Here is a 23,121-nt window from a genome sequence, read left to right on the forward strand (position 1 = left end):
ACTAATGATTCCCCGTTCCCAACTGTCTGGCCGACTCCAGCCCAGTCTAGAAAAATGCCCTGCTGCCTTCCCATCTCTTCTCCCAAGCTCTGTTATAAAGTCTCATCCTCTAGGATGCCCTCTTTAACTTATTCTGGAGCCAGATGTCCCTCTCTTATTGCACCCTACCATACTCTGGGCCTCTTAGACTCTTCGGCCTTTACTCTGAATGCAAGAGGAGGAAGAAGAGAGAGAGAGAACGGCTGAAGTGGTGGGAGTTGGGCTAGCCCAGAAGCACAGGAGTGATGGTGGAGCCTCCAGAAGTGGTACAGTGTGCCCCCTTACCTCTCAATGCTCTCCCCCAGGACTATCTCTGCCCCCACCCAAAACACCAACTTTTACTTGCATCAATTCCAAACTCCTTATACAGTAGCTGGGGGCCCAGAGATGAAGAGGGTGTGGGGCTCCTGTTCTCAAAGCACCAACAATCTAACGGGAAAAGTAAGACACACGAAAGGATAAACAAAAATTGACGATAGCAGCACAATAATGTGGATGAATTCAAAGGAAGGCACAGAGCTGGCCTGCCTGCTGAGCAGGTGAGGACGAAGTGATGGGATTTGGTTTGTGTTGAAGGGAATAAGGGTTCTGTCCCTGTGAGATGAGTGCTTAGAATCCAGAGGAAGAATTGCCCTCTGAGCCCCGATTAGGCCACACCTTCATTTCCCCTAATCTCAGTTCAGCCCCAGAGATGGGAGACTGCCACGGGGTTCTGGGAAAGGTGACCCAACCAGCTGGCTGAACCAGAGTGTGCTCCCAGGGTCACTGTCCCAGAGCCATGGATGGTAGATGGGAGCACAGATTTTTCGGGGTGAGGGGCAGGGGACATGGAGCACCACCAGAGGCCTTTGAGAAGGAAAGAGTCCCATGGTCAGGACTGTGTGCACCAGGACCAACTGGAAGGCTCTGTGGAGACTGCAGGGACCGAAGGCTGGAGGCCAGCTGAGGTTATCAGAAGAGTCCCCGTCTAGCCCATGCTAGACTTTGGCCATGTCGTGATGTGATCATTGATCTGCATCCCTGGAGCTTTCTGCCTGTGAAATGGGCCACCACTTGTCTTTCCTCAGACTCAAAGCTCTAGGCAGGCCCTTTCCTTTACTGGGTGTGAGAGTCACAGAGCATAAGGGATCCAAAGAAGACAGTGTCCCGTACAGGAGGAGGAGGAGGCTCAGCAGAGTTTACCTCTGGAAAAGCCGAAGCAATAGCCCAAGCTGTTTTCACAGCCTTGGAAAAGCTTTCAGCAAACTCTTCTCTCTCAAGGAGGGCAGAGTCCCAAAGGACTGCATCTTGGCCCACACTCCATCCTGAGCACTCACCACGTGCTTCAGATCCCACGGCTCCCGGAGCTGTGGTGAAGGGCATCCCCAAGGGAGGAAAAGCAGAGTCCAAGAGTCTCAGTCTGCAAGGAAGACACTGGTTAGACTCCAGCACCCACCGTGTACAGCTCTGGACACCCACACTGGAGGGGTGGAGAAAGGGCAGTACTGTGCAACAGTACCATGGTGGTGCTGGACTGCTCAGCCCAGCTTGCACTGCAGGGAGGGAGCAAGCTGGGCAGGTGGGAGCAGTAAACCTGGGGGAATCTGTTTGAGAAGGGAGTGGCGGATATGAGAGGCTAGCCAAGTGTTGGGCTTTCCTGCAATATAACCTACAAAGGAGAAGCAAGATCCTGCAGGGAGCACACGGATCCTGCAGGGAGCGCAACCATCTCTTCCCCATCCCAAACTTCCCAGGGCCTTCCTGTTTTATGCAGGAGCAACAAGCTGGAACCCATGTGCAAGGCATAATAAATAGTGGTAGGGATTTGGGGACAGGACAGAGCTCTCCACCCTGGGGTCAGAGCTTGGGGCAGGAGGTCACAGAGTCTTCACACAGTGGAGGACAGTGGCCCCCTCCCACTCCCCCAACCCCCCTCCTCCCAGCCTGTCCAAACTGCGTCCATGTCTCAGAGCCACTGCAAGGCACTGCTCCCCAAATTCATGTTCTAGGGTCCCAGGGTAGCCAACGAAGGGGGCAGAGGGCTGCTGGGAATGAAGTTCTTTTTTTTTTTTTTTTTTTTTGTATTTACCTAAAAGTTCAGGAAGCCCTTGCTGACGTTATTGCTTGGGGGCCCAGAATTTAAACTTAGCCACTGCCCAGAGCTCTTGTTTTAGGAAAGAATGAGATGGCCCTTGTTGCGTAATCCGGAGCGGGTGTGAGTTGCCAAAGGAAGCGGTCCTTCTTCCTGCCTCTAGGAAGGCCGGCTCCGCTAGGAGGCTGGGGATGGGTGGGGCACTGTCCCAGAGAGCCGCTGTGGGCGGTGGGGGTGGGGTAGACAGACAGTCGGAAGAAATACCCAGACTCTCCTGGTCCAGTGCCCCCCTGGGCAAAGCAAAACCTGATGAATCCAGAAAACCCAATGAGTGATGCCTGGGGGGGGGGGGGGGGGGAGGGGGTAGATGCTAAGAAAGGAAAGGAATGGAGGAGTGGGCTAACCTGGATGAATGACAGAAGGGGGGGGGGGTCTGTTTTCTGTCCACTGTTCCCAAGAGTCCCCAGAGTATGGGTTCATGCTAACTTGTGCTTCACCTACCCACCCCCATACACCACCACCTCCATAATTCAATGGGCTAATCCCTCACCACTACCCTGTCCCTTCCTGCCAGGTGTTCAGCGAGCGCATTGTCGTCCTTGCACACTGGACCCTCTGGGATACTCCCATGAGCCCACCGCGATCCTAGGGTTAAAGCCTGTTCATTCAAGGTGTGACTCCCCACCCTCTCCCCATCTCTCCCCTTGTTTCCCCCAACCCGTTCTATCCCCCAGTCTGGCCCCCTGGCCCGTGTTTTCCCACACTAACATCTCAGGCCCTGCTCTTCCTTGCCTCTCCCTTGGGCTACTTTCTCCCATCAGCAGTGGGCTATCCCAAGACCCCATTACCCATCATCCCTGCCTTCTCTCTTTCCCTTGGCACACATCTCCCTGGTGACTCCCACACACCATCCCTTCCCCATCCCTCTCAGACAACAGTCCCCTCTCCACCAGAGTCCCCACGGCGGCTTCATCCCCGACAGGACACAGACACCCGCGCTGGATTCCAGGTTTTTCCCTTCATCCCAATTCCCGTCCTCTCCTTCTTCCACCCCTCCCCACTCTCCAGTGCCTCCAGCCAGCTGTCCAGCTCCCAAATTCCGGCCAAGAGTCCCGGGAACAAAGCAAGAAAAATCAGAGTAATTTGGGAAGTAAACAGAAACTGGGAAGGGAGTGGGCAGAGAAAAGTGGGGAGGACCAGGTGGGGGCGGGGGGAGCCTCTTCAGTCCCACCCAGTTTAGGGAATGCCCCTGCCTTCTCCCCCCACCCCCCTTCACCTGGCTCTTAAAGGGCCCGGCCCCTGACCGGCGGCTACTTAAGGCGGAGGGGCGGCGGCGGGCAGCAGCTGTGCTACGACTGCTGCGCTGGGAGGAGTGGACGGGGCAAAAATCCTGACCATGACCCCCCACAGGCTGCTCCCGCTCCTGCTGCTGCTAACTCTGCTGCTCGCTGCCCGCTCAGGAGCCGCCTTGGCACGGTGCCCAGGCTGCGGGCAGGGGGTGCAGGCGGGTTGTCCAGGGGGCTGCGTGGAGGAGGAGGGGGGGCCGCCGGCGGAGGGCTGTAAGGAAGCTGGGGGCTGTCTCAGGAGGGAGGGGCAGCAGTGCGGGGTCTACACCCCTAACTGCGCCCCAGGACTGCAGTGCCAGCCACCCGAGGAAGACGAGGCGCCTTTGCGGGCGCTGCTGCTGGGCCGGGGCCGCTGCCGCCGGGCGCGCGCGCCCTCGGGTGAGTCCGCGCCCCGCCCCTGCTCCACCCACGTGAGACCCGCAAAGCGGCCGGCAGGGTCCTGGAAAGGACGCGGGCAGCCCTGCGAGCCCTGCGATGGGTTCTGCCATTGATGCTTCCCCTTCCTAACCCTGGGCGTCACGTTTGCGTGGCGGGGGGGGGGGGGGGGGGATGAAGGGGCAAGGGCAGGGAGCCGCTAGAAGGCCGGGGTGCAGCTAGGGGCCCCTGGGGATAAAGCAGGGACATGTCCCAGCGGTCAACCTTTTTGGCCCCTTCTATTTCCTCTTGAGGGGAAAGGTGAGGGTGGAGGGTTTAGGGCCATGCCGTCTGCCACAGCATCCCAGCTCCTTCCCTGGACCCCGGAGCTGGAGAAAGGACCCAGGTGTTGTTCTCAGCTTCCATTTGGAGAAAGAGGGAAGGGAACCCCGACCCCCAAATTCTGCACACACACTGAGAAATATCCCCTCCTCTCCTCTTACTATCAGGGTGTCCAAAGCACCTGAACATAGGGCCTAGAACAGAAGATGTCCCAAATCCTGAATTGTGTCAGACTACACTGGGGTCAGAGGGCAGACTCTGGGGGCCTCAAAAGGATGGGATAGAGGTGGGAAAAGAAGGAATCTGCCAAATCAGGGTTATGATTTAAAGCTGCTCAGAACCCTCCACCCACCCTACCCCACCCTACCCTAGGGAGGAAAATAGAAGGCTGAGTCATTGGGTGGATGGGACAGAAGTGAGTCAGAACCCAAAAGATGGGGGGCAGCAGGGAGAGATAGGGCAGGAAATAAAAGCAGCGCACTCCCTCCCCCCAACCAGGCATCTGATCTCCTGGTTTCTTCCACGGAAAGGGATGAGAAATTAACTTGGAATTTCTTTCAGTCCCAAACACCTGGGTCCAAGCTGCTAGAGGGTCCTCATAGGAAGGGGTGTGTAGGTGGGTCAGAGGAGGCAGTGGGAGCATGGTCATGGAGGGAATGAGAGGCAAGGTCTGAGAAAGGTGGAGGAAGAAGGATGCGAGTCAGGATTGCAGAGGAAATTGCTCTTGGGTTGCAGGTAGTAGGCAGGTGGGAGCAAATGTCTAGGTCTGAGGACTGGGGACTTGAGCAGAGCTTGTCTTTGGGCATGGAAAGGGAGAGACGATCCCTTTAGGAGCCATAATATCTCATTTTACACCTGGGGCGATTTCCAGGCAGTGCACACTCTCCTCCCTGCCTTTCCCTTGCCCTGACGCCCTGATTTATTTCCTCACTTTCTCCCATCCTGAGCTCTCCCTAGGCCCCCCAGACACCACGTGTGACATTTTCTCCAGAGCCAAGAGCAGCCTGTAAGTCAGAAGCCCTTCATTCCCTGCATCTTTGCAACCTGCCCTCTGCCTGTCCTGGTTAAGGGCTGAATCGTACCTGCTCCTGGGACCACTGGGGTTGAGCTAGGCTGAGCTGTGGGAGACCAGAAGGGAGAGGCCCCCAATGCAAGCGCCCCTAAAGTAACCATGTCTCCAGCCTGGGAGGGGTGGGCTGAGTCACCGCAGGGTCACAGCGGGGACACACATTCCACTTGGGTCCCTGCTAACCCCCTCCCATACCCCTCGTTCTTCTGCCTCATCTCCCTGGCTTGATGCACCCCCTGCTGGCTTCAGGGGGAACAGCCAGGTCTTTTCTCCCCAAGCCCAAGGCCTCCCAATGTACTTGTACTCGTCCTAGGTTTTTGCTTTCCAAAGTGCTTCTCCCTTATAAGCCTTAAAACTAGTCTGGGTTTTTTTGGTCAGGAAAGCTAATATCACCATTTGTCGGAGAAAGTAACTGAAGCCAAGAGAAGGTAACGGAGCCAGGTTCTAACCACCCTCATTTCTCCTACTTGGAAAGCCCCTCCCTTCCTCCCGCTTCAGGGAGTCAAGGTGAACAGGGCTCTCTTCCGTTTGGTTCTGGTCTTTGACATCTGGCTGATTTCTGGACTCTTCTTCCCCCATTTCCCTTGTGGCTGTAGGGGAGAATCCTAAGGAGGGTAAATCCCAGGCAGGGACCACTCGTCCACAGGATGTGAACCGCAGAGACCAACAGAGGAATCCGGGCACCTCGACCACTCCCGCCCGGCCCAGTCCGGGGGGTGCCCAAGACACCGAGATGGTGCGTTTGTGAATGGCAGGGAGCAGGCAGGGTGGGGAGTCCTACACACTCCCGTCCGAGGCTATCCCCTTGGGCCTGGAGAAGTCTCCCACATGCATCCTGGGAACCTGGCTGGCGGTGGGAGGGGGGTGGACAGTGGAGGTAGGCTGGACGGGTTCTGAGCTGCCTGCACTCTCTTCCCCCAGGGCCCGTGCCGCAGACATCTGGACTCGGTGCTGCAGCAACTCCAGACCGAGGTGTACCGAGGGGCTCAGACCCTCTACGTGCCTAACTGTGACCATCGGGGCTTCTACCGGAAGCGGCAGGTGAGGCCCCCACCCCTCCTCCCCTCGGTCCTGTGGCACAAGGCTCCTACCAGGGATGGGGTGGGGGGAGTTTACAAAGGGGCACAAAGAGGGGCGCCTGGGTGGCTCAGTCGGTTAAGCATCTGACTTCAGTTCAGGTTGTGATCTCCCCGTTTGTGGGTGCAAGCCCCACCCTGTGCTCTCTGCTGTCAGCTCAGAGCCTGCTTCGGATCCTCTGTCCCCCTGTCTCTCTGCCCTGATCTCTCTCTGCCCCTCCCCAGCTCGTGCTCACTCTCTCTCTCAAAACAAAGAAACAAACAAACATTAAAAACAACAACAAAGGGGGCACAAAGAAGACACTGCCACTGCCTTTAATGATCCCCCAACTTCTAGGGCCCACAGAAACCTAGAGAATAGTCCCACGCTGTGGCAGAGGAGCCAGACTGCCTGACTCAAAGGTTCACATCTGCGAGGCGGCTCAGAGTCACGGAGGGCTGGGAACGCCCAGGTGGCTGAGCCCCTCTCAGCCCAAGAATTCGCATTTCTAACACAGTACCCGCTGCTGCTGCAGCTGTTGGTTTGGGAACCACGCTTTGAGAACTACTGTTCTGCCTAGAAGAGTGGGCACCGTTTGGTGGGTGGAGAAGAGGAGAGCAAGAGAAAGGGACCCAGGTTGTCTCCTTGTCCTGAGAGCTCTCAGAGGTCTCTGCACACTCGGACTTGGGGCCCACAGCCCATCCCCCACCCACGGGCCCTCCCATCCCTCCTGCGGGAGCCTCAGTGCCGCACCTCTGATCCGTGTGCCTCTCTCCCCAGTGCCGCTCCTCCCAGGGCCAGCGCAGAGGTCCTTGCTGGTGTGTGGATCGGATGGGCCAGCCCCTGCCAGGGTCCGCAGAAGGCGAAGGAGGCTCCTCCTGTCCCACCGGGAGCAGCGGCTAAGGCTGGGCAGGGGGCGGGGAGGGGGAGGCTGCAGGACCATTGGCAGGAGCACGGAGCTATCATCTTGGGTCATTTGTTGAGTGACGAGTAACTCGGGAGCCCTGAGCCCCACACTCCACCGTCAGGCCCTTTCCCAGTGTCCGTCTCACCCCTGGGACCCCACACATGGAAAGATGGTTGGTGTTGGCTTGGGATGTTAATAAAGCTGTGTTGGGGGTCTCTGGCCTACGTCTCTGGGTCCACCTTTCACATTTATGGAGCCCCTGCCCTTCTCTCTACCCGTCCCCCATAGTAGCTCTCCTTTCCCGTGGACTACCTTCTGTCTCTCCTGCTGCACTTGGGATGCAGGAGACAGCCATTGGCGGAGGTTTCCAGCCCTCAGCCCTCACCCCAGTACCCACCAGGGAGCGAGAGCAGGGGAGACATTGAGGCCATGATCTTGGTCTGAAGTTGTGACCTTGTTTCCAACACTCATCTTTGGACACAATGGGAGAAGGGAGAGAAAGGATTAATAGCTAATCCCCAGCAGAAGCCCAACAAAGAGGAAACTCTCGAAGCACTTATCCTTCTATTACATCCTACTAAAAAAGGGAAGGAAATTCTTATTTACTAAGCCCTTCCCATGGGCCAGACCCTGGACCCTGTGTTTTTACCTGCACTACCTCATTCTGAGCTTACAATAACCTTGTGAGGGAGGAACTTTGGCCCCTGTTTTTCAGAGGAGGAAACTGTGGCTTAAAATATCTGGGTCGTTCGCCTGAAGTCACACAGCTGGTAAATGACAGAGGGAGGATTCAAATCTCGCTCTTCCTTCAGAGTGGTTTGTGACGATACCTGGTGTTCCCTAGGTGCTGAATAAGTGTTTGTTTTGCCCCCTTTCTGCCCACATGCTAATCCAAGCAGGTGTAGGGAAGAGCTGATTTGGGGGGAGGGGGTCCTGGCACCCAACACTTCCTGGAGGGGCCAGAATGCCACCTTGTCACAGAACATTAGTCACATCAGAACATTAATCACTTGCACACCGTGCTTTTGAGCTGACAAGGTTCTTTCCCACACCTTATCTCCTGGTCTAAGGGAGCCGAGTGCACTGATACCTAAAGATCCTTCAGGCTGCTGGGAAAGAGATCAGGCTGCTGGGAAAGAGATCGGCAGGCAAGTCATCCTATGTGATAAGCCTCAGAGAGGCAAAGTCCCCCTCCCCATGGACATACATAGGTACACAGTGCACGGCCACTGTTCCGGTGGGAGGGATAGCTCGCTCAGCTGGGCATCTGGGCGGCGGGTAGGGCTGTTGGGGTGTTGCAACCCTCCCTGGGACAGCCAGCTGAGCCGAGCCTGTAGCTGAGAAGTGTTACCCTCTAGACCTGATAACCTATTGTGCTCCTGGAGGTCTCCTCCTCCTGAAAGGACTTTAGTCTTTGGAGCTGTCAGATGAACCGAGTGAGATAAGAGCTTGGCAGGCTGTGAAGGAAGGGAGGGAACACTCCATAGCCGCCTACTGCCTGGTCGAGACTCACACCATGGAGCCAAGGGCGGCCCGATCGCGGAAGGGAGAAGGGCCGAGAGGAGAGCAAGAGCGCCGACGCTCCGGAGGTGGTGAGGCACCCTCTGGGGGTGCAGAAAGCTCAGGGGGCGTTGGAGGTGGAGACGCATTGCTGCGGGGGAGGCTCCTACTCTCTTGGGAGGACAGGGGAGGCAGCCCCTGCCTCTGTCCCTCACTGCCCAGCCGGGAAAGGGAAGTGAAAGGGATATTCGGAGCGGGGGCCTTGCCTTATCTTGCAGACTCTTTCACCCCAGAGGGTGAATGGAGTAGCTTCCCAGTCCCGGGTATTGTCATCTGGCTCCCAGTGGCCTCACCCCCTGCAAAAATGACTTCCCCTTCTGATCGCCTCCCATAACTTCCCCTTCTGATCGCCTCACTGTGATACTACATATCGACTGGTTGGGGGCAGGGAGGCTGCTGAGCTTGCAGAAAGCATTTCCTGGAAAGAGGATGTTTCTGGGTCCGTACAAGGTCACAGAACCCTAACTCCCCCTCCCCCTTGGGTGTGCCCTTTGACCCTACCCCTAGGAAACATTGAGAAGGACAGAGGCCTGGACTTGGTGCAATGGACCCGACATATGGAGGTGAGGGAGGTCAGGGGTCAGACGTCAAGATGGACAGGTCTTGGGAGTGGAAGGAGGCAGGGACGAAGACCAGCCTGGTGATAAAGACAATTTGTTCTTGGGTTCAAAACCTTTCAGATCAGGTTGGAGCCAACGGCTAAGATGGAGGGGGTTGGAATACAGGTCAGCAGGGCAGGGGCCAAGAGTCAGCCAGTGAACAGTCTTCTGTTAGTCGGGCTAAAGGTCAGCAGAGGGAAGGCGGGGGACAGGGGGAAGGGAGTAGGGTCAGAGACAACAAGGTGGTTGGGATCCAGGCCCTGGCGCTGGAAATGTCTTTCCTTGGTCCTCACTGCTGGTCTGGGAAGCCAGAGAGAGAGAAATTTGGGGGGAGCCTCTCGGCAGGAACCGTGCCTGTTCATGTTTCTAGCCCCAGTGCTTAGCAATGTGCCTGGCTCAGAGAGAAGAAGCTCAGTAGATATATGGGGAACCAGAGGATGGCTGCCCGGGTGGAGGGACAGTGGGCCCTGCCCTGCTTTGCCCTGCAGGCTGTGAAGACACAGTTGCTGGAGCAAGCACAGGGACAGCTGATAGAGCTGCTGGATCGGGCCGTGCAGGAGGCCATCCAATGCTACCCACCACAAGGTGGACCCCTGTCCTCCATTCCTCCAGATTCCTTGAGCAAGTAAGAGTCTGAGGACCTGGGGGCTGGGGAATGGCTAGAGCGGGCTCCTCTAGCATAAGGGTCATGAGCCCTAAATATCATCTCATACTTCCTTTGCCAGCACTGGCATGACCCCGACTTCAACCTTCCCTCTTTTGCTCGTATTGCCTCTGCCTGCCCAACACTGGCCTCCACCTTTGGGGCCTTTTTCTGCCCTGGCCCTGACCTTCCACCTGCTCCTGCCCTCTGGCCCTGGCCCTGACCTACCTCTACTATTTCCTTTGGTTCCCAAGTATTGACCTTCTGCAAGGCCCTGCTCTCTACCCAGGGCCTTCTTCCTCTGGGTCCTGATCCAGAGCAACTATCTTCATTTAGGGCCCGGGAGCCATCCCTGGGGAAGCGGAAAATTTTCATCATCCGAAAGTCCCTGCTTGAGTAAGTCCACGTAAAGGGCAGGGGATGGAGGAAAAGAAAGGGATTCAGCGAGGGTCCCAGGACACCTCATTTCTCATCCTCGGGTTCTAGGTGTTTGGAGGGAAGACTTGGAGAGGGTTTCTAAAGTTTAGTCTCCCCATTTGCCCTGGGTGTGATCGGTCCAGCCTTTAGCTGGAAGTTCCCAATCACTAGTCCCCACCCCACCCCCACCCGCGTACAGTGCCTGAGCGGGTCCACGGGACCTCGAGGACCCTCCCACACTGACATTCGGGCCCCTGTCCCCCCAGCGAGCTGATGGAGGTACAGCATTTCCGCACCATCTACCACATGTTCATCGCCGGCTTGTGCGTCTTCATCATCAGCACCCTGGCCATCGACTTCATTGATGAGGGCAGGTAGGCGCCCCCCCCCCGCACCCCCCCCCCCCGCATGCCTGGGACAGGCACGTGGATCACACCCCCTAGGTCCCTAGTGTTCCACTTGCCACTGGCTTAAGACAGCACAAGCCCTCCTTTGATCCTGTGATTCCTGGACCCACATCAACATTGCTCCAGCAACATTCCCACCTAAAACGCACCTTGACTTCTTCCTTCCACAGCCTTTGGATGGCCCTTGCTCTGACCTTCCAGGTCAGCCACTCTGGGGACACTCTGTCGCCTGCTCAAATACTTCTCAGTAGGAAACTTGCCCCAAGGCAGATCCATGTAAGCTAGCAGGCTCGCTTCACATCACTCTCTCAAGTTCTTCCCAAGTTCAATCCAAGCAACCTTCATGGAGCACTTCCCAAGGACCCGCCCTGGGAGCCAGAGAGATGACGGCCAGACCCCCTCCCTGCCTATGAGGCACTACCAGTCTTGGGGAGGGGGGAGACAGACATGCATGCAAACGCCCCCAAAGAGCACCCCCCCCATGCTGGGGGTGAGCCTCAGAGGGCTCTGTAGCCCCAGGGGGTCTGTATTTGCATGTCCCCTACCTCACCCTAAGTAGGGTTTAGGAAGCAGTAAAAAGAAAAGGATCAAAGATCTGCAGGTTCTGCAACGTATTTCCTTCTGGTAAAACTGTTGTTAATTCTATGAGTGGCATAAGGATCAAATCTCAGTAAAAAGTCCAAATGCGTGTCAAGGGACTGTCCTTCCAGACTACTCCCTCAACCCCAGACCGGACGTAAGGGTTTTCACAGGTTTCAGAGAGTCCCTCTAGAGCATTTGCCACGCATTCACCCCCACGTGTCTATAAGAACCAAGAAGCGGTGTGTAGAAAGTTTATATAAATAAGATATTCACTGTACTTCTTGATTTCATTCCTTAACAACCTATCTTCCTATCTCAGAGATCTTTCCAGGTCAGCCCACTGTTCTTAACGACTGTGGTCTGGAGGTGCCAGTCTTTTGCTCATTTGGTCCTTTACCAAGGGACACTTAGGCTGTTTCCAACTTTTCACCATTACAAGCCAAACACTCTTAACCTAAGCAAACGAAACACCTAACAACCTGCTTTCCACTAACTTGCGTCTGCAGCGACAGACGTTCCAAAAGAACAAAACTGACAAAAATCAAAGTTAAACTCTGAAAACCTCATATTCTAATGCCCACGGCATACAAAGTTCTGAGCCCTTCTGCAACACGGCAAAATTCAGAGGGCTCTAAAGGTCATTTGTAAGCAAACCCATCCCACAATCCAGTCTTTTCCAGCGACGCCCTGTGTTAGAAGTTTGGGACAATAGAGGTGCCATCTTGAACACCTTCAGATATGGGGAGCTGGAAACTCGGGCAAAATGCCTCAGTTTATTTCCTAAGAGTTCTGACTGCACAGGGAGGGGACAAAGTCGGGCCACACATTTGTCTACCTTGTCTCTTCCTCTCTACTCCAAGGCTGATGCTGGAGTTTGACCTACTGATCTTCAGCTTTGGACAGCTGCCCTTGGCGCTGATGACGTGGGTCCCCATGTTCCTGTCCACTCTGCTGGTGCCCTACCAGGCCCTGAGGCTGTGGGCGAGGCCCCGGGCAAGAGGGGCCTGGATGCTGGGGGTGGGCCTGGGCTGCATGATGCTGGCTGTCCACACCACCGTGCTCTGGGTCCTCCCCGTCCACGTGGCATTGAAGTATCAGCTCCCGCCTGCCTCCCGCTGTATCCTGGTCTTTGAGCAGGTAGGTGATGGGGTGATGGGCAGGCGAGGGTGGGGTAGGGCCCCTGTGGGGAAGGGGACTTGATACTACAGTATTGGTGGAGGCAGAGCTACTTACTAGGGGCGGAGTCCATCTGGAAGGATTTGAGGGCACCAGCAGGAACCAAGGATATTTGCTGTTATGCAAAAGTAATCGGATTTTGCAAGGAGTCAGGGGGGTTGGCTGGTTGGAGGCTCTGCCCTGGCGTTTCCTGTACGTCTTTACTCCTGATTCATCCCAGCAGCTACCTGTGTTAGGTTAAAAGACTACCCGACAAAAAAATAAAGTATGGGCTTTGATCGTACAGATTTTGCAATCCGCCGGCCTCTCTCTTCGGTAAACAAGTGCACAGAGATGTTAAGTGATTTGCTCAAAGCCACACAGCAACTTAACCTCCCTTCCATTCCTTCTCAGGTCAGGCTCCTGATGAAGAGCTACTCCTTCTTGAGAGAGGCTGTGCCTGGAACCCTTTGTGCCAGAGGAGGTGAGGCACTGCTTTGAACTCAGTCATTTTGGCTGTTTGAATGAAGCCAGCCATACCAGGATTCTCATAAAAGCTCTGACTTCCTAAGCCTGTGTTGCTCCCAGGGCAGAATTCTGACCTCCAACTAGACTCTGTGGGCTTTAGTCATTAGGCATCCTCTGGTCCCACCTCTGAGATATGGTACCTCTGTGGCCCAGGACTTCTGGCGCTTTCCAATTTCCAGGCTTAGCCTGGAAAGACCCAGAGTATGAGAGCCTCATATTAGCAAGTCAGGAGGTACCAGGATGACCAAGTGGTTAAGTGTTGGACTTAAGATCTGATGGACGTATATCCTGGCTCTGTCGGCAGAGCATGTGACTCTTGATCTCAGGGTCATGGGTTCGAGCCCCACGTTGGGTGTACAAATTACTTAAAAATAAAATCTTTTTTAAAACATGGTGGGGGAGTCAGAGCAGAAGGAGAGAAAGAATGGGTGGTGGAGCTTATAAATGCCAAATGAAACTCTGGCCACAGCAGGTGCTGCACCAGAAAGTAGGGTGCCTAGAATGGAAGCAAAAGAAGGGCAACCAAAGAGCAGCTTCAGCTCCTGCCTAGTCTCACCTTCCCGACTGCACCTCCAGACCCAATGTCGGGTCCCTCCCACTCCACCCCCCCCCCCACCGCACCTCTGCCCCATCCAGGCCTCCACCCACCAGTCCCAGCCTCCACTCCCCCTGCCCTCTCTCCTTCCCCACTTCACTGATCCAAGCCCTCTCCTTCCTCCCCAGGTGAGGGCATGCGGGCCCCCAGTTTCTCCAGCTACCTCTACTTCCTCTTCTGCCCCACACTAATCTACAGGGAGACTTACCCCAGGTAAGACCCTGCTCCTCTTTCCCAAATGCCCAGACCCATCAGGGACCTTGCCTTCTACTTTCCATTCTCTGAGGCCTTTAGCCTCAGGCACTGACCACGTTCTCAGGAAGCATCCCATAATAAAAACGGGAAATAGGTGTCAGACAGACTACGCCTTCTCCAAGCCTTCTCCAAGCACAACCCACAAGGGTGGCCAACTGTCCTGGGTTGGCCCTGGGCTGTCCCAGTGTTAGCACTGAAAATCCTGCACCCTGGGAAACCCATCGGTCTGGAGCAACCTCCAGATGGTTGCACTTTAGTTGACCTTCAAGTTAAAAATCCATTTGCCATGTCTACTGGGGAAGGTCCAAAGTGTTCTAGACCCTTACCTGCCTAGATAATCCTCCCAGGCCCAAGCAATTGAGGGAGCTTCGGAGAGAGGGCCCTAGAACCTGTGTACCAGTGGGTATGGAACAAGCTAAAAGATAAAAAGACTAAAAACATATTGTCCCCATTGCTGCTGCAGGACACCCAATGTCAGGTGGAATTACGTGGCCAAGAACTTTGCCCAGGTCAGAAGATGGGGTAGAAGTGTGACTTGTGGTGACTGAGTGGGGCATTTCTGGAAGTGGGGTCCGGGAGGCCTGGGGAGGAGGTCAGAGGGTGGGGCTAAGGTAAGAGGAGGCAGGTGCTGGGCCAGAATCCAATTCCAGAGTTGAGGGGGCAGCTGCTAGTGACCCCTGTCAAAGTTATGTACCCCCCACCCACCGCCCCCCAGGCTCTGGGCTGCGTACTCTATGCCTGCTTCATCCTGGGCCGCCTCTGCGTTCCCGTCTTTGCCAACATGAGCCGGGAGCCCTTCAGTACCCGGGCTCTGGTGCTGTCTATCATGCATGCCACCTTGCCAGGTATGCCCACCGAAGGCAGGGCTGGGGAGGGCTGCACCCTGGGAAGGCTTAGCGGGGGGCTCCTCCCTCCCCTCACTCCTTTCCTTCAGTCAGATTCAACACCTCTCCCACATGTGTCCCCCGCCTCCTCATTGCTCCATTGCCAGGGCCTCAGTTCATTCAGATGGCCACTCCACTCCCTCTTTCCACATCGGCCTCCTCGCCTGCCTGCTTTCCCTCTCAATCTTCCCACCTTCCCCTGACACTGCTGCCCAGATGAACTTCCCTCCTACAGGTTAATCATTCCCTACTCTGCTTCCAAAACTCCAGTCACTCCCCATTGCTGGCATCTCCAGATAAGATTTGACCCCTTGGCCTGGCATTCAAGACCCCTTCCCCGACAGCCTAGCCTATCTTCTTGTCCTGCCACAAGCTCAGCCATCCCTTGAAAGACATGTACTTTCATGCCTCCGGGCTTTTGCTCATACTGGTGTCTCAGCTTGGAATGACCTTTCCCCATTTTCCAGCTGTGAACTCCAGTCTGTTTCTGGAGGCCCATAACAAAGATGCCCCCTCCTCTAGGAAGCCTGTCAGTTTTAGCCATCAGTCACTATGACCCACCCCTTGCTCTGCATTCCCAAGCACCTCAATAGCCACCCGTGCTTAGCTCCCAGCACATTTGACCTTGACGCATGGTTGGACATGTCTCTGTCCCGATCTCTGCCTCTGTCTCTCTCTCTCTTTCTCTTTCTCCAACCACTCTGTGAACTGCCAATGGCCAGGGCTTTGAGATTCATCTGTGCATCCCCGACATGTGGCTTGGAGTTCATGAGCAGATGGATGGATTAATGAATGTAAGAATTTGTGAGTGACAAATAATTGGCTGGAAGGAGTTGGGGCCCTGGTTGCTGATGAGGACCCCTCAGGGCTTCCCAAGGGAGCCAGGTGGGCAGTCTGACATGCAGCCCTTGTCCCCACTCACCAGGCATCTTCATGCTGCTGCTCATCTTCTTTGCCTTCCTCCACTGCTGGCTCAACGCCTTCGCAGAGATGCTACGGTTTGGAGACAGAATGTTCTATCGGGTGGGGCCTGGACCTGGCCACTTGGGAGCTGGGTGCAGGGAGGTCTGGGGAGCGATCTGGGGAGGATGATGGCTCCATTGGGTGTCACCTCAGCTGTGCTGTCAAGCTCTCACGTGAGAAATGCGCTCCTCTGGGTGTGGCTCTAATGCCACCTGTCCACCTCTTGACTAGCCAGGGCTAACTGCTTCTGTGCGCATGGTACACTGGAACCATCTTCTCCTGGAAGGGGATGAAGGAGGGAGCGTGGGCCTCAGGTCCTGAAGAGACTGCAGGGAAAGTTCTTGCTGTCCCTCTTCAGCCAGGGCCCAGCCCCTTGTGGAAGAAAATTGGGATAGGGTGCAGGGAGCAAGGGGGAGCCACTGGGGCCTGGGAAGAGTCAGGGCCCTGATGCTCACCTCCTTCCCCTAACCCTGACCCACTCTTCCCCAGGACTGGTGGAATTCAACGTCCTTCTCCAACTACTACCGCACTTGGAACGTGGTGGTCCATGACTGGCTGTACAGCTACGTCTATCAAGATGGGCTGTGGGTATGGGCTCTGCAGACCCCCTCAACTCCCACAGTTAATGTAGCCTCCCCAGAACATTCTCCTTCCCTTCCTCTGCATCATCCGCCTTTTCCAGACCTAGGGGCCCCCTGGACTTTCATCTGCTCCTTTCTACCCAACCCAGTGGGCAGAAAATCCTTCTTAGGATCTAACTTCCTTCCCTCTTTACTCTTAACCCCACCCCTCCACAGAGCATTTCTCTCCTCCTTAGACTTCTAAGAAACATGCATGTAGCAATTCTCAGTTACCAAGGCTTTTCACATACATAATCTGCACTGTAATCCTGAGAAGTAAGTATTATTATGTCCCCTTTAAAAAATTGCATGTAAGGCCCAAAGAACTTAAGTAGGACGTATCACCCCTTGAGACCCCCAAATCTCATATTCTTTCCATTGTATTTTATACTTTCTGGTTTCCTTAAGGAGGGGACTCTTTGTGGAAGAGTCTTAGAGAGACTCATTCCACCCTTCTCCCCCGTCCCCTGCCAGCTTCTCGGTGGCCGGGCCCGAGGGGCAGCCATGTTGGGTGTGTTCCTGGTTTCTGCAGTGGTCCATGAGTACATCTTCTGCTTTGTCCTGGGATTCTTCTACCCGGTCATGCTCATGCTCTTCCTTGTCTTTGGAGGTGAGCTTGGCCTCTGTGTGCCACTGGAGGGGGAGCCATCCAGAGGGAGGAGGCCAGGAGTCCTGCTCCTGCAGATTCCAGATGGATGGGGAAGGCCACATACCCTTCTGGGAAGAGGCATGAAAGTTGGGGTGGGGAGGAACTTGGGAACAGGGAGGGAAGCAGCAGGAGGTATCCTGGGGGATGTGAGAGAAGATTTCTGGTTGGAGTGGAGCATCTGAGCAGGGCACACATAGAGGGAGACAAAGGAGAGAACACTGGCATGAGGCTGGGAGGTTTAGTATGAGATCCAGGATATTGATGTGTAAACTGAGGAATCCTGGTTTTACATGAGCCGCTTGAGACCTCCATGGGTTGCTGGAGCTGGGCTCAAGATCTTCCTCAATGATGCCTTCCTGTTCCATCTCTTCCCAGTACCCTGGGATGGGGGGATGGGGGGCATCCAGGGAGACAAGGCACTGGAATTGGGGTAACAACCTTTCCTCCTGCATCAGGGCTGCTGAACTTCATGATGCATGACCGGCACACAGGCCCAGCATGGAATGTGCTAATGTGGACCTTGCTCTTTCTGGGCCAAGGCATCCAAGTCAGCCTGTACTGCCAGGAATGGTATGCACGGCGACACTGCCCCCTACCCCAGGTAAGGGACCACCGCCCTCCCTCAGCTCCCCATCCAGAAGGACACACCTCCCCTCTCCAAGAGCCAGCCCCCTGTTCTTGCCCAATTCAATAGCCATGGTCAGGGGCTAGGCCTGGTTTGGGGGTGATGGGCTCCCTTGTCTTGGACGCGTAGGGTGGGGACAGGAGGGACTCACGCATAACTCACCTTTCTCTGGCACAGACAACCTTCTGGGGGCTGGTGACACCTCGATCTTGGTCCTGCCATACCTAGAAGTCAGAGCACTGTCACTGCCCAGAGGTCGCCACCAAGTCCTTCTCTGCCTGCAAAGCCTTGGACCAGAGCACCTCTCCCTGCATTCCTAGATCTAGCTCCAAGTCAAGGGGGCCTGGCAGGCATGACCCCAGCAGGGAATGCCAGGGACTGAGATCTGAGGACCTGTAGAACCACTAAGCACAAACTCACTGTGGTGGCGGCTCTTGAGCCGCCAAGCCCCACGGATTGGGCACAGAGCCCCCTCCTACCTCATCACTGTCCAGACTTGGGGATACTTGAAGGATCTTATAGATTTGGTGAATGTGGGGTGACTTAGAGAAATGAGGGCCATCAAGGTCTGAGAAACGTTTGAACTGCTTCCAATACAATAATAAAGTTTGTATCCCTTTTTATTCATTCATTTGTTTATTCCTCCCTTCGTTATTTGTTGAAGGCCCACATTGGACAGGCACGATTGAAGAGCTGTGTCTACAGCAGCAAGACTTTGTGCTGGAAGGGGCTGAAAGGGGCTGGAAGGGGCTGGAAGGTGGCATCTTGCCTCGCCTTTCCGGTGCCTTGCCCCTCCCCAAAACCCAACCTCACCCTCCTCCCACCTCTTCCTTCCTCAGTTCATGTTTCCACACCCCTTAATCCTTCTACTCCTGGCAACCTCTAGCACATTTGGAAAGGGCACATAGCAGGCCTCCTTTCCCTCCACAGACCCAGGAGACGAACTGTCCGTATAGACCTTACACAAGTATTTTCATTTCGTGAGCCACAGTATCCACCGCTATAAAGTGGACCTTAAAACGAAGAGTGTCCTGACTGTATGGGTTCAGAAGGTCAAAATATTCACGTTCACAACCATCCCAGAAGCCAGACTTTGTAGTCACTCTAAGGAGAGGATCTTTTTTTCTAATTTTTAAATTAAATTTAATTTTTAAAATGATAGCCTGAGGTGTTTTTTTTTTTAATGCTTATTTACTTATTTTAGAGAGAGAAGGAGAGAGAGAATCCCAAGCAGGCTCCATGCTGCTAGCGCAGAGCCCAACATAGGGCTTGAACTCATGAAACCTCGAGATCATGACCTGAGCCAAAACTAGAGTTGTATGCTTAACCGACTGAGCCACCCAGGTGCCCCTTGGTTTCATTTCTTATATCATCTTGTATGTTCTTTTTTTAAAATTTGTTTAACATTTATTTATTTTTGAGAGACAGACCATGAGTGAGGGAGGGATAGAGAGAGAAGGGGGGGACACAGAATCCAAAGCAGGCTCCAAGATCTGAGCTGTCAACAGAGCCCGAACTCATGGACCACGAGATCATGACCTGAGCCAAAGCCGGACGTTCAACCGACTGAGCCACCCAGGCGCCCCTTGTCTTGTATGCTCTTTAATCATTCCATAGCAAGTTGCTGCTATCCATTCCCCTTTCCCTGCTCCCTTGTTATTTTGGAAGTTCTACTAAACCTTTCCATTCCCTTGATAGTTGCCTTCTTTCCCAGCACTGATGATCCAATACCTACTTCATTACCATCATTTTTAATATGCCAATTGTTTCTTCCATTAAGATGTTTTATTTCCTGCCAGATGTTTTATTTTCTACCCCAGTAAGAGAGACCTTTAGAATGCTTTTACTGTGCTTTCTTATTGTGCTTCCAATTCCTAGGTTTGGCTGAGGTAGCACAGTACTTATGTTCCTAGATATAATTAGGTGTCTGTCAAGCTCCATGAACATTTAACAGTATGATATTTTGCCAACTTTCTTGCTCACTGCAGGGTTTTCTCCTCCCCTTCATCTTCCTCTACCTTGACTTCTCTATTCCCTAACCAAATTTTTTCTTAAGTATTTTCCTCAGGTGAGACAGGAGATTGATATACTCTTTGAATCATCTATAGCTCCAAATATCTTTCTTTTGCTCTGACAAGTGAAAGCTTTCCAGCTGGGGATGAGGTCCTTGGGCAACCGTCCTTTTCTCTCACTGTCCCCACGTTAGTTAGCTTCCAGTGCTGCCGATGAAGAGTCCCTGGTCAATTGGATTCTTTTCCCCTTGTACAGAACTTGCTCCTTCTGTCTAGAAACTTGAAAATGTTTTTCTTTAATCTTGGAATTCAGGAGTTTCATGCTTAGATGTCTGTCTTTTCTTTCTTTTTTCTTTTCTTTCTTTTTTTTTTTTTTTTTTTTTTTTTTTTTGGTCTTCCTGTGCCCTTTTGGTCTACAAGCGCAGATCTTTCTTTCAAGTCACTGAAATATTCTTCTATTTTTAAATTATTGCCTCTCTTCCATCTATGCCTTTTCACTCTTTTGGAGCTAATATATTTGAATGTTAGGACTACTGGATCTATTCTCCAAGTCTCATGTTTTCCTCGCTATTTCCATCTCTTCGTATTATTTGCTCCATGCTTTGAAATATTTTTTCCACTTGTTCTTCCAAGCCACTAATTTGAGTCTCAGAAGTGACCAGACTTCTCTCTTTCAATACATATACTGACTTTGTTTTGTTGAAAAAAATGTTTCTTTAGTTCCAGAAAGGTTTTTGTTTTTTTGTTTTTGTTTTGTTGTTGTTGTTGTTGTTGTTGTTGTTGTTGTTGTTTGGTACACTACTTGAATCTCTTTAAGTGCTCCTGGTATTTTCTTAAGTTGTCTTATAACTCTTCAGTGGTCCCTATGCTGTCTGGTAGGCAGGAAAACCACCTGTGATGACCTCATCCCTGTAAAGTCAAGGCCCTCTGAGTCATGTTCTTTCAAGATCGCCCATGGTCCTGACCTCAGCACAGGGGCTCTCCAAAGCCAGTCTCCAGACTCCTGTGTGGTGAAAATGAAGAAGCTCTTCGCCAGGTCTCCCCACATTAGGCCTTCATTTCACTAATTTGAACTTCAAGCCCTCACTTGCACATCTTGCCCCTGGGCCCAGCAGCAAGATGGCTTAGGAGAGGCATGTGTTTGGAGATGGGAGTGGAAATTCCCTTAGAACTGGAGCATACATTAGAATCACCTCCAGAACTTGCTAGTAGAGACAGTTGAGCCCGGCCACAGAAGTTTCTGATTCATTCATCTAGGTGGCTAAGAGTTAGCACTGCTAACCGATCCCCAAGGAGTGTTGGCGCTGCTGGTCTGGGAACCACACTTTGAGAAACACTGCATTAGCGTACACCAAACCAGGGGCATCTGGGTGGCTCAGTCGGTTGAGTGTCCAACCTCAGCTCAGGTCATGATCTTGCAGTTCATGAGTTCGAGCCCTGTGTCAGGCTCTGTGCTGACAGCTCAGAGCCGGGAGCCTGCTCTGGATTCTGTGTCTCCCTCTCTCTCTGCTCCTCCCCCATCCATGCTGTCTCTCTCTCAAAAGTAAATAAACATTAAAATTTTTTTTTAGAATACACAAAACCGAGCTGTCCTTCTTCTTCAAAATTACAGCTTTTGTTTACGGTAAGGAAATTAATCCAATGTCAGGGAGGTATCATCTACTCATTTTTCGTTGGGTTCTTCAACTTAGTCCTAGTACTAAGGCTTGTATACAACAGGGCTCCATCCAGGACCCCCTGTCCACCAAAGCCCTTGTTGGTGCTTTGCTGCCCTGACTCCTGGCACAAGAACAGGGCAGTGGCACCCAGAGCAGAACACTTTTAGGCTGAACTGAAGTTGAGTAGAAGTGAGTCAGACCAGAAAGTCTCTCCTTTGCACAGGCTCCGGAGCCCTCATGGTACCCTTGTTTTACCCTGGTGCACAGAGGGTGGGAGCAGCACTGCCCCAGCCCTCCCTCCAGGATGTCAGTGGGGGTGGGAGGTGCCTGGAGTGGGGGTATGCATGTGAGGCAGGGGAGAGCTCTGTGGCCACCTTCCCGCCCAGCAGGGCTCTCCTCCTGGGCTAGGAACCACCTTGTTCCTAGAAAGGGTCTCCTCTCTGCTCCCCTATCTGTGTCCCTCAAACTCTGTGCCCGTCCTCTGCCTCAAACACCTTCCCTTCACCTCTGTGATTTTGTCCAGTCTTTTATCCAAATCTCCTTGCCTGTCTTGGGACCTCCATATAATACCCACCTTCTCCTGTGGTCCCCTCCCCAGTCTGTGTTGGCCCAGTGGCCTGCGGCCTCCATAACTGCCCGAGCTGGAGTTTCTCCCTCCCATATCGCTCCTCCCTTGCTCTATTGCTTGGAGCCCTCTTCCTATAACACACACTCCGCAATTCTGAAACAAAGACCTCAAATGGGCATTGCAGCAATGTCCAATGATCTTCCAATTAATCTGGAGGACTCCCTTCCCACTTGCCAAAACAATTTCATTTCTTCTCTCCCCACCATCCATTTCCAAGTCTACAATCCCCCCAAAACATACAAACATATGCTCAGCTTTTCCCCACTCCAAGTCCCTCCTATGAGCTGCAGGAATTCGCCCTCTTTCCATCACAGACCATTCTCTTGCCTCTCACCATCTCCAACACTAAGTCCCTTTTATGAGTTCCCGGGGTCAACCCCCTCCTTTCTCCTCTCTACCAAATGGTTCCCATAAGCATCCAGACATGCTCCTCCACTATGTCCCATCTCTAACTTTCTCTCTCTTAGCCCCACATCCTCATGAAGCTCCTACTTCTCAGCTTCCTTCTGGAAAAAGTTGTCTGGGCTCACTGTGGCTGTTTTCTCACCTCTATTCACTTTTGTGCTAATCCTGGGTCTACAAAGGTGTCTCTTCATAGTTTAGTATGGCTTATTACTCCAGTACCATCCCTTCCTGTCATCTCCTTTTGTGCCAGACAGATTCACTCTAATACATGACACATCTCTATGTATGCTTGAAAAATAGAGTGTTGTACTCTACCTTTTTAATTTATATGAAGTAATTTATGCCATAATTCTCATCCCATTCATATTCATCGCTGTTTGAGATACATAAATGGTGCTACATTCAAATATGTACATTTCTGCTGATACCTGTGTAGCATTCTATATATGCACACACTGATTTTTTACGTATGCCTTAACCTAGTAGTGGACATTTAGTGTGGGCTTAAGGAAACAGGGATTCTCTCTAGGATTTCCTAGGAACTAATTTTTAAGATATGTTTAGTTCCACTAAAAACTGCCAGATAGTCTCCAAAATGGCTAGACCAGGAACCATCTACTTTTTTTTTTTTTTTTTTTTTTTTTTTTTTTTTACCAGAAGTGCATGAGGTTTTGTTTCCTCACATTTTCAGAGCATGAGGTATTTAGCTAATTTTGCTTACAAATAGCCAATTGTACCACAACCATTTGTCG

General features: G+C 53.1%; 2 protein-coding genes across 3 annotated transcripts; both read left to right on the forward strand.

Annotated features, from left to right (window-relative positions):
- Positions 1-3,297: 3,297 nt before the first annotated feature.
- IGFBP6 (insulin like growth factor binding protein 6) lies at positions 3,298-7,409 on the forward strand. Its single transcript, XM_027036250.2, has 4 exons — positions 3,298-3,834; positions 5,818-5,957; positions 6,143-6,262; positions 7,058-7,409. Exons 1-4 carry the CDS (start codon positions 3,507-3,509, stop codon positions 7,178-7,180), a joined length of 711 nt encoding a protein of 236 aa, XP_026892051.1. The 5' UTR covers positions 3,298-3,506; the 3' UTR covers positions 7,181-7,409.
- A 141-nt stretch (positions 7,410-7,550) lies between these two features.
- On the forward strand, positions 7,551-18,293 carry SOAT2 (sterol O-acyltransferase 2). Of its 2 annotated transcripts, XM_053226287.1 has the most exons (15): positions 7,551-8,776; positions 9,252-9,307; positions 9,832-9,968; positions 10,323-10,382; positions 10,670-10,777; positions 12,253-12,529; positions 12,962-13,031; positions 13,799-13,883; positions 14,389-14,434; positions 14,641-14,770; positions 15,735-15,832; positions 16,262-16,360; positions 16,867-17,002; positions 17,497-17,642; positions 17,844-18,293. In XM_053226287.1, exons 1-15 carry the CDS (start codon positions 8,701-8,703, stop codon positions 17,892-17,894), a joined length of 1,575 nt encoding a protein of 524 aa, XP_053082262.1. In that variant the 5' UTR covers positions 7,551-8,700; the 3' UTR covers positions 17,895-18,293. The 2 variants fall into 2 exon arrangements, with proteins under 2 accessions (XP_053082262.1, XP_026892050.1); XM_027036249.2 differs by lacking the exon at positions 17,844-18,293 and having other exon boundaries at positions 15,735-15,807; positions 17,497-17,637.
- Positions 18,294-23,121: the final 4,828 nt, after the last annotated feature.

The sequence above is a fragment of the Acinonyx jubatus genome, chromosome B4, assembly GCF_027475565.1.
Source record: "Acinonyx jubatus isolate Ajub_Pintada_27869175 chromosome B4, VMU_Ajub_asm_v1.0, whole genome shotgun sequence".
Taxonomy (NCBI): Eukaryota; Metazoa; Chordata; class Mammalia; order Carnivora; family Felidae; genus Acinonyx; species Acinonyx jubatus.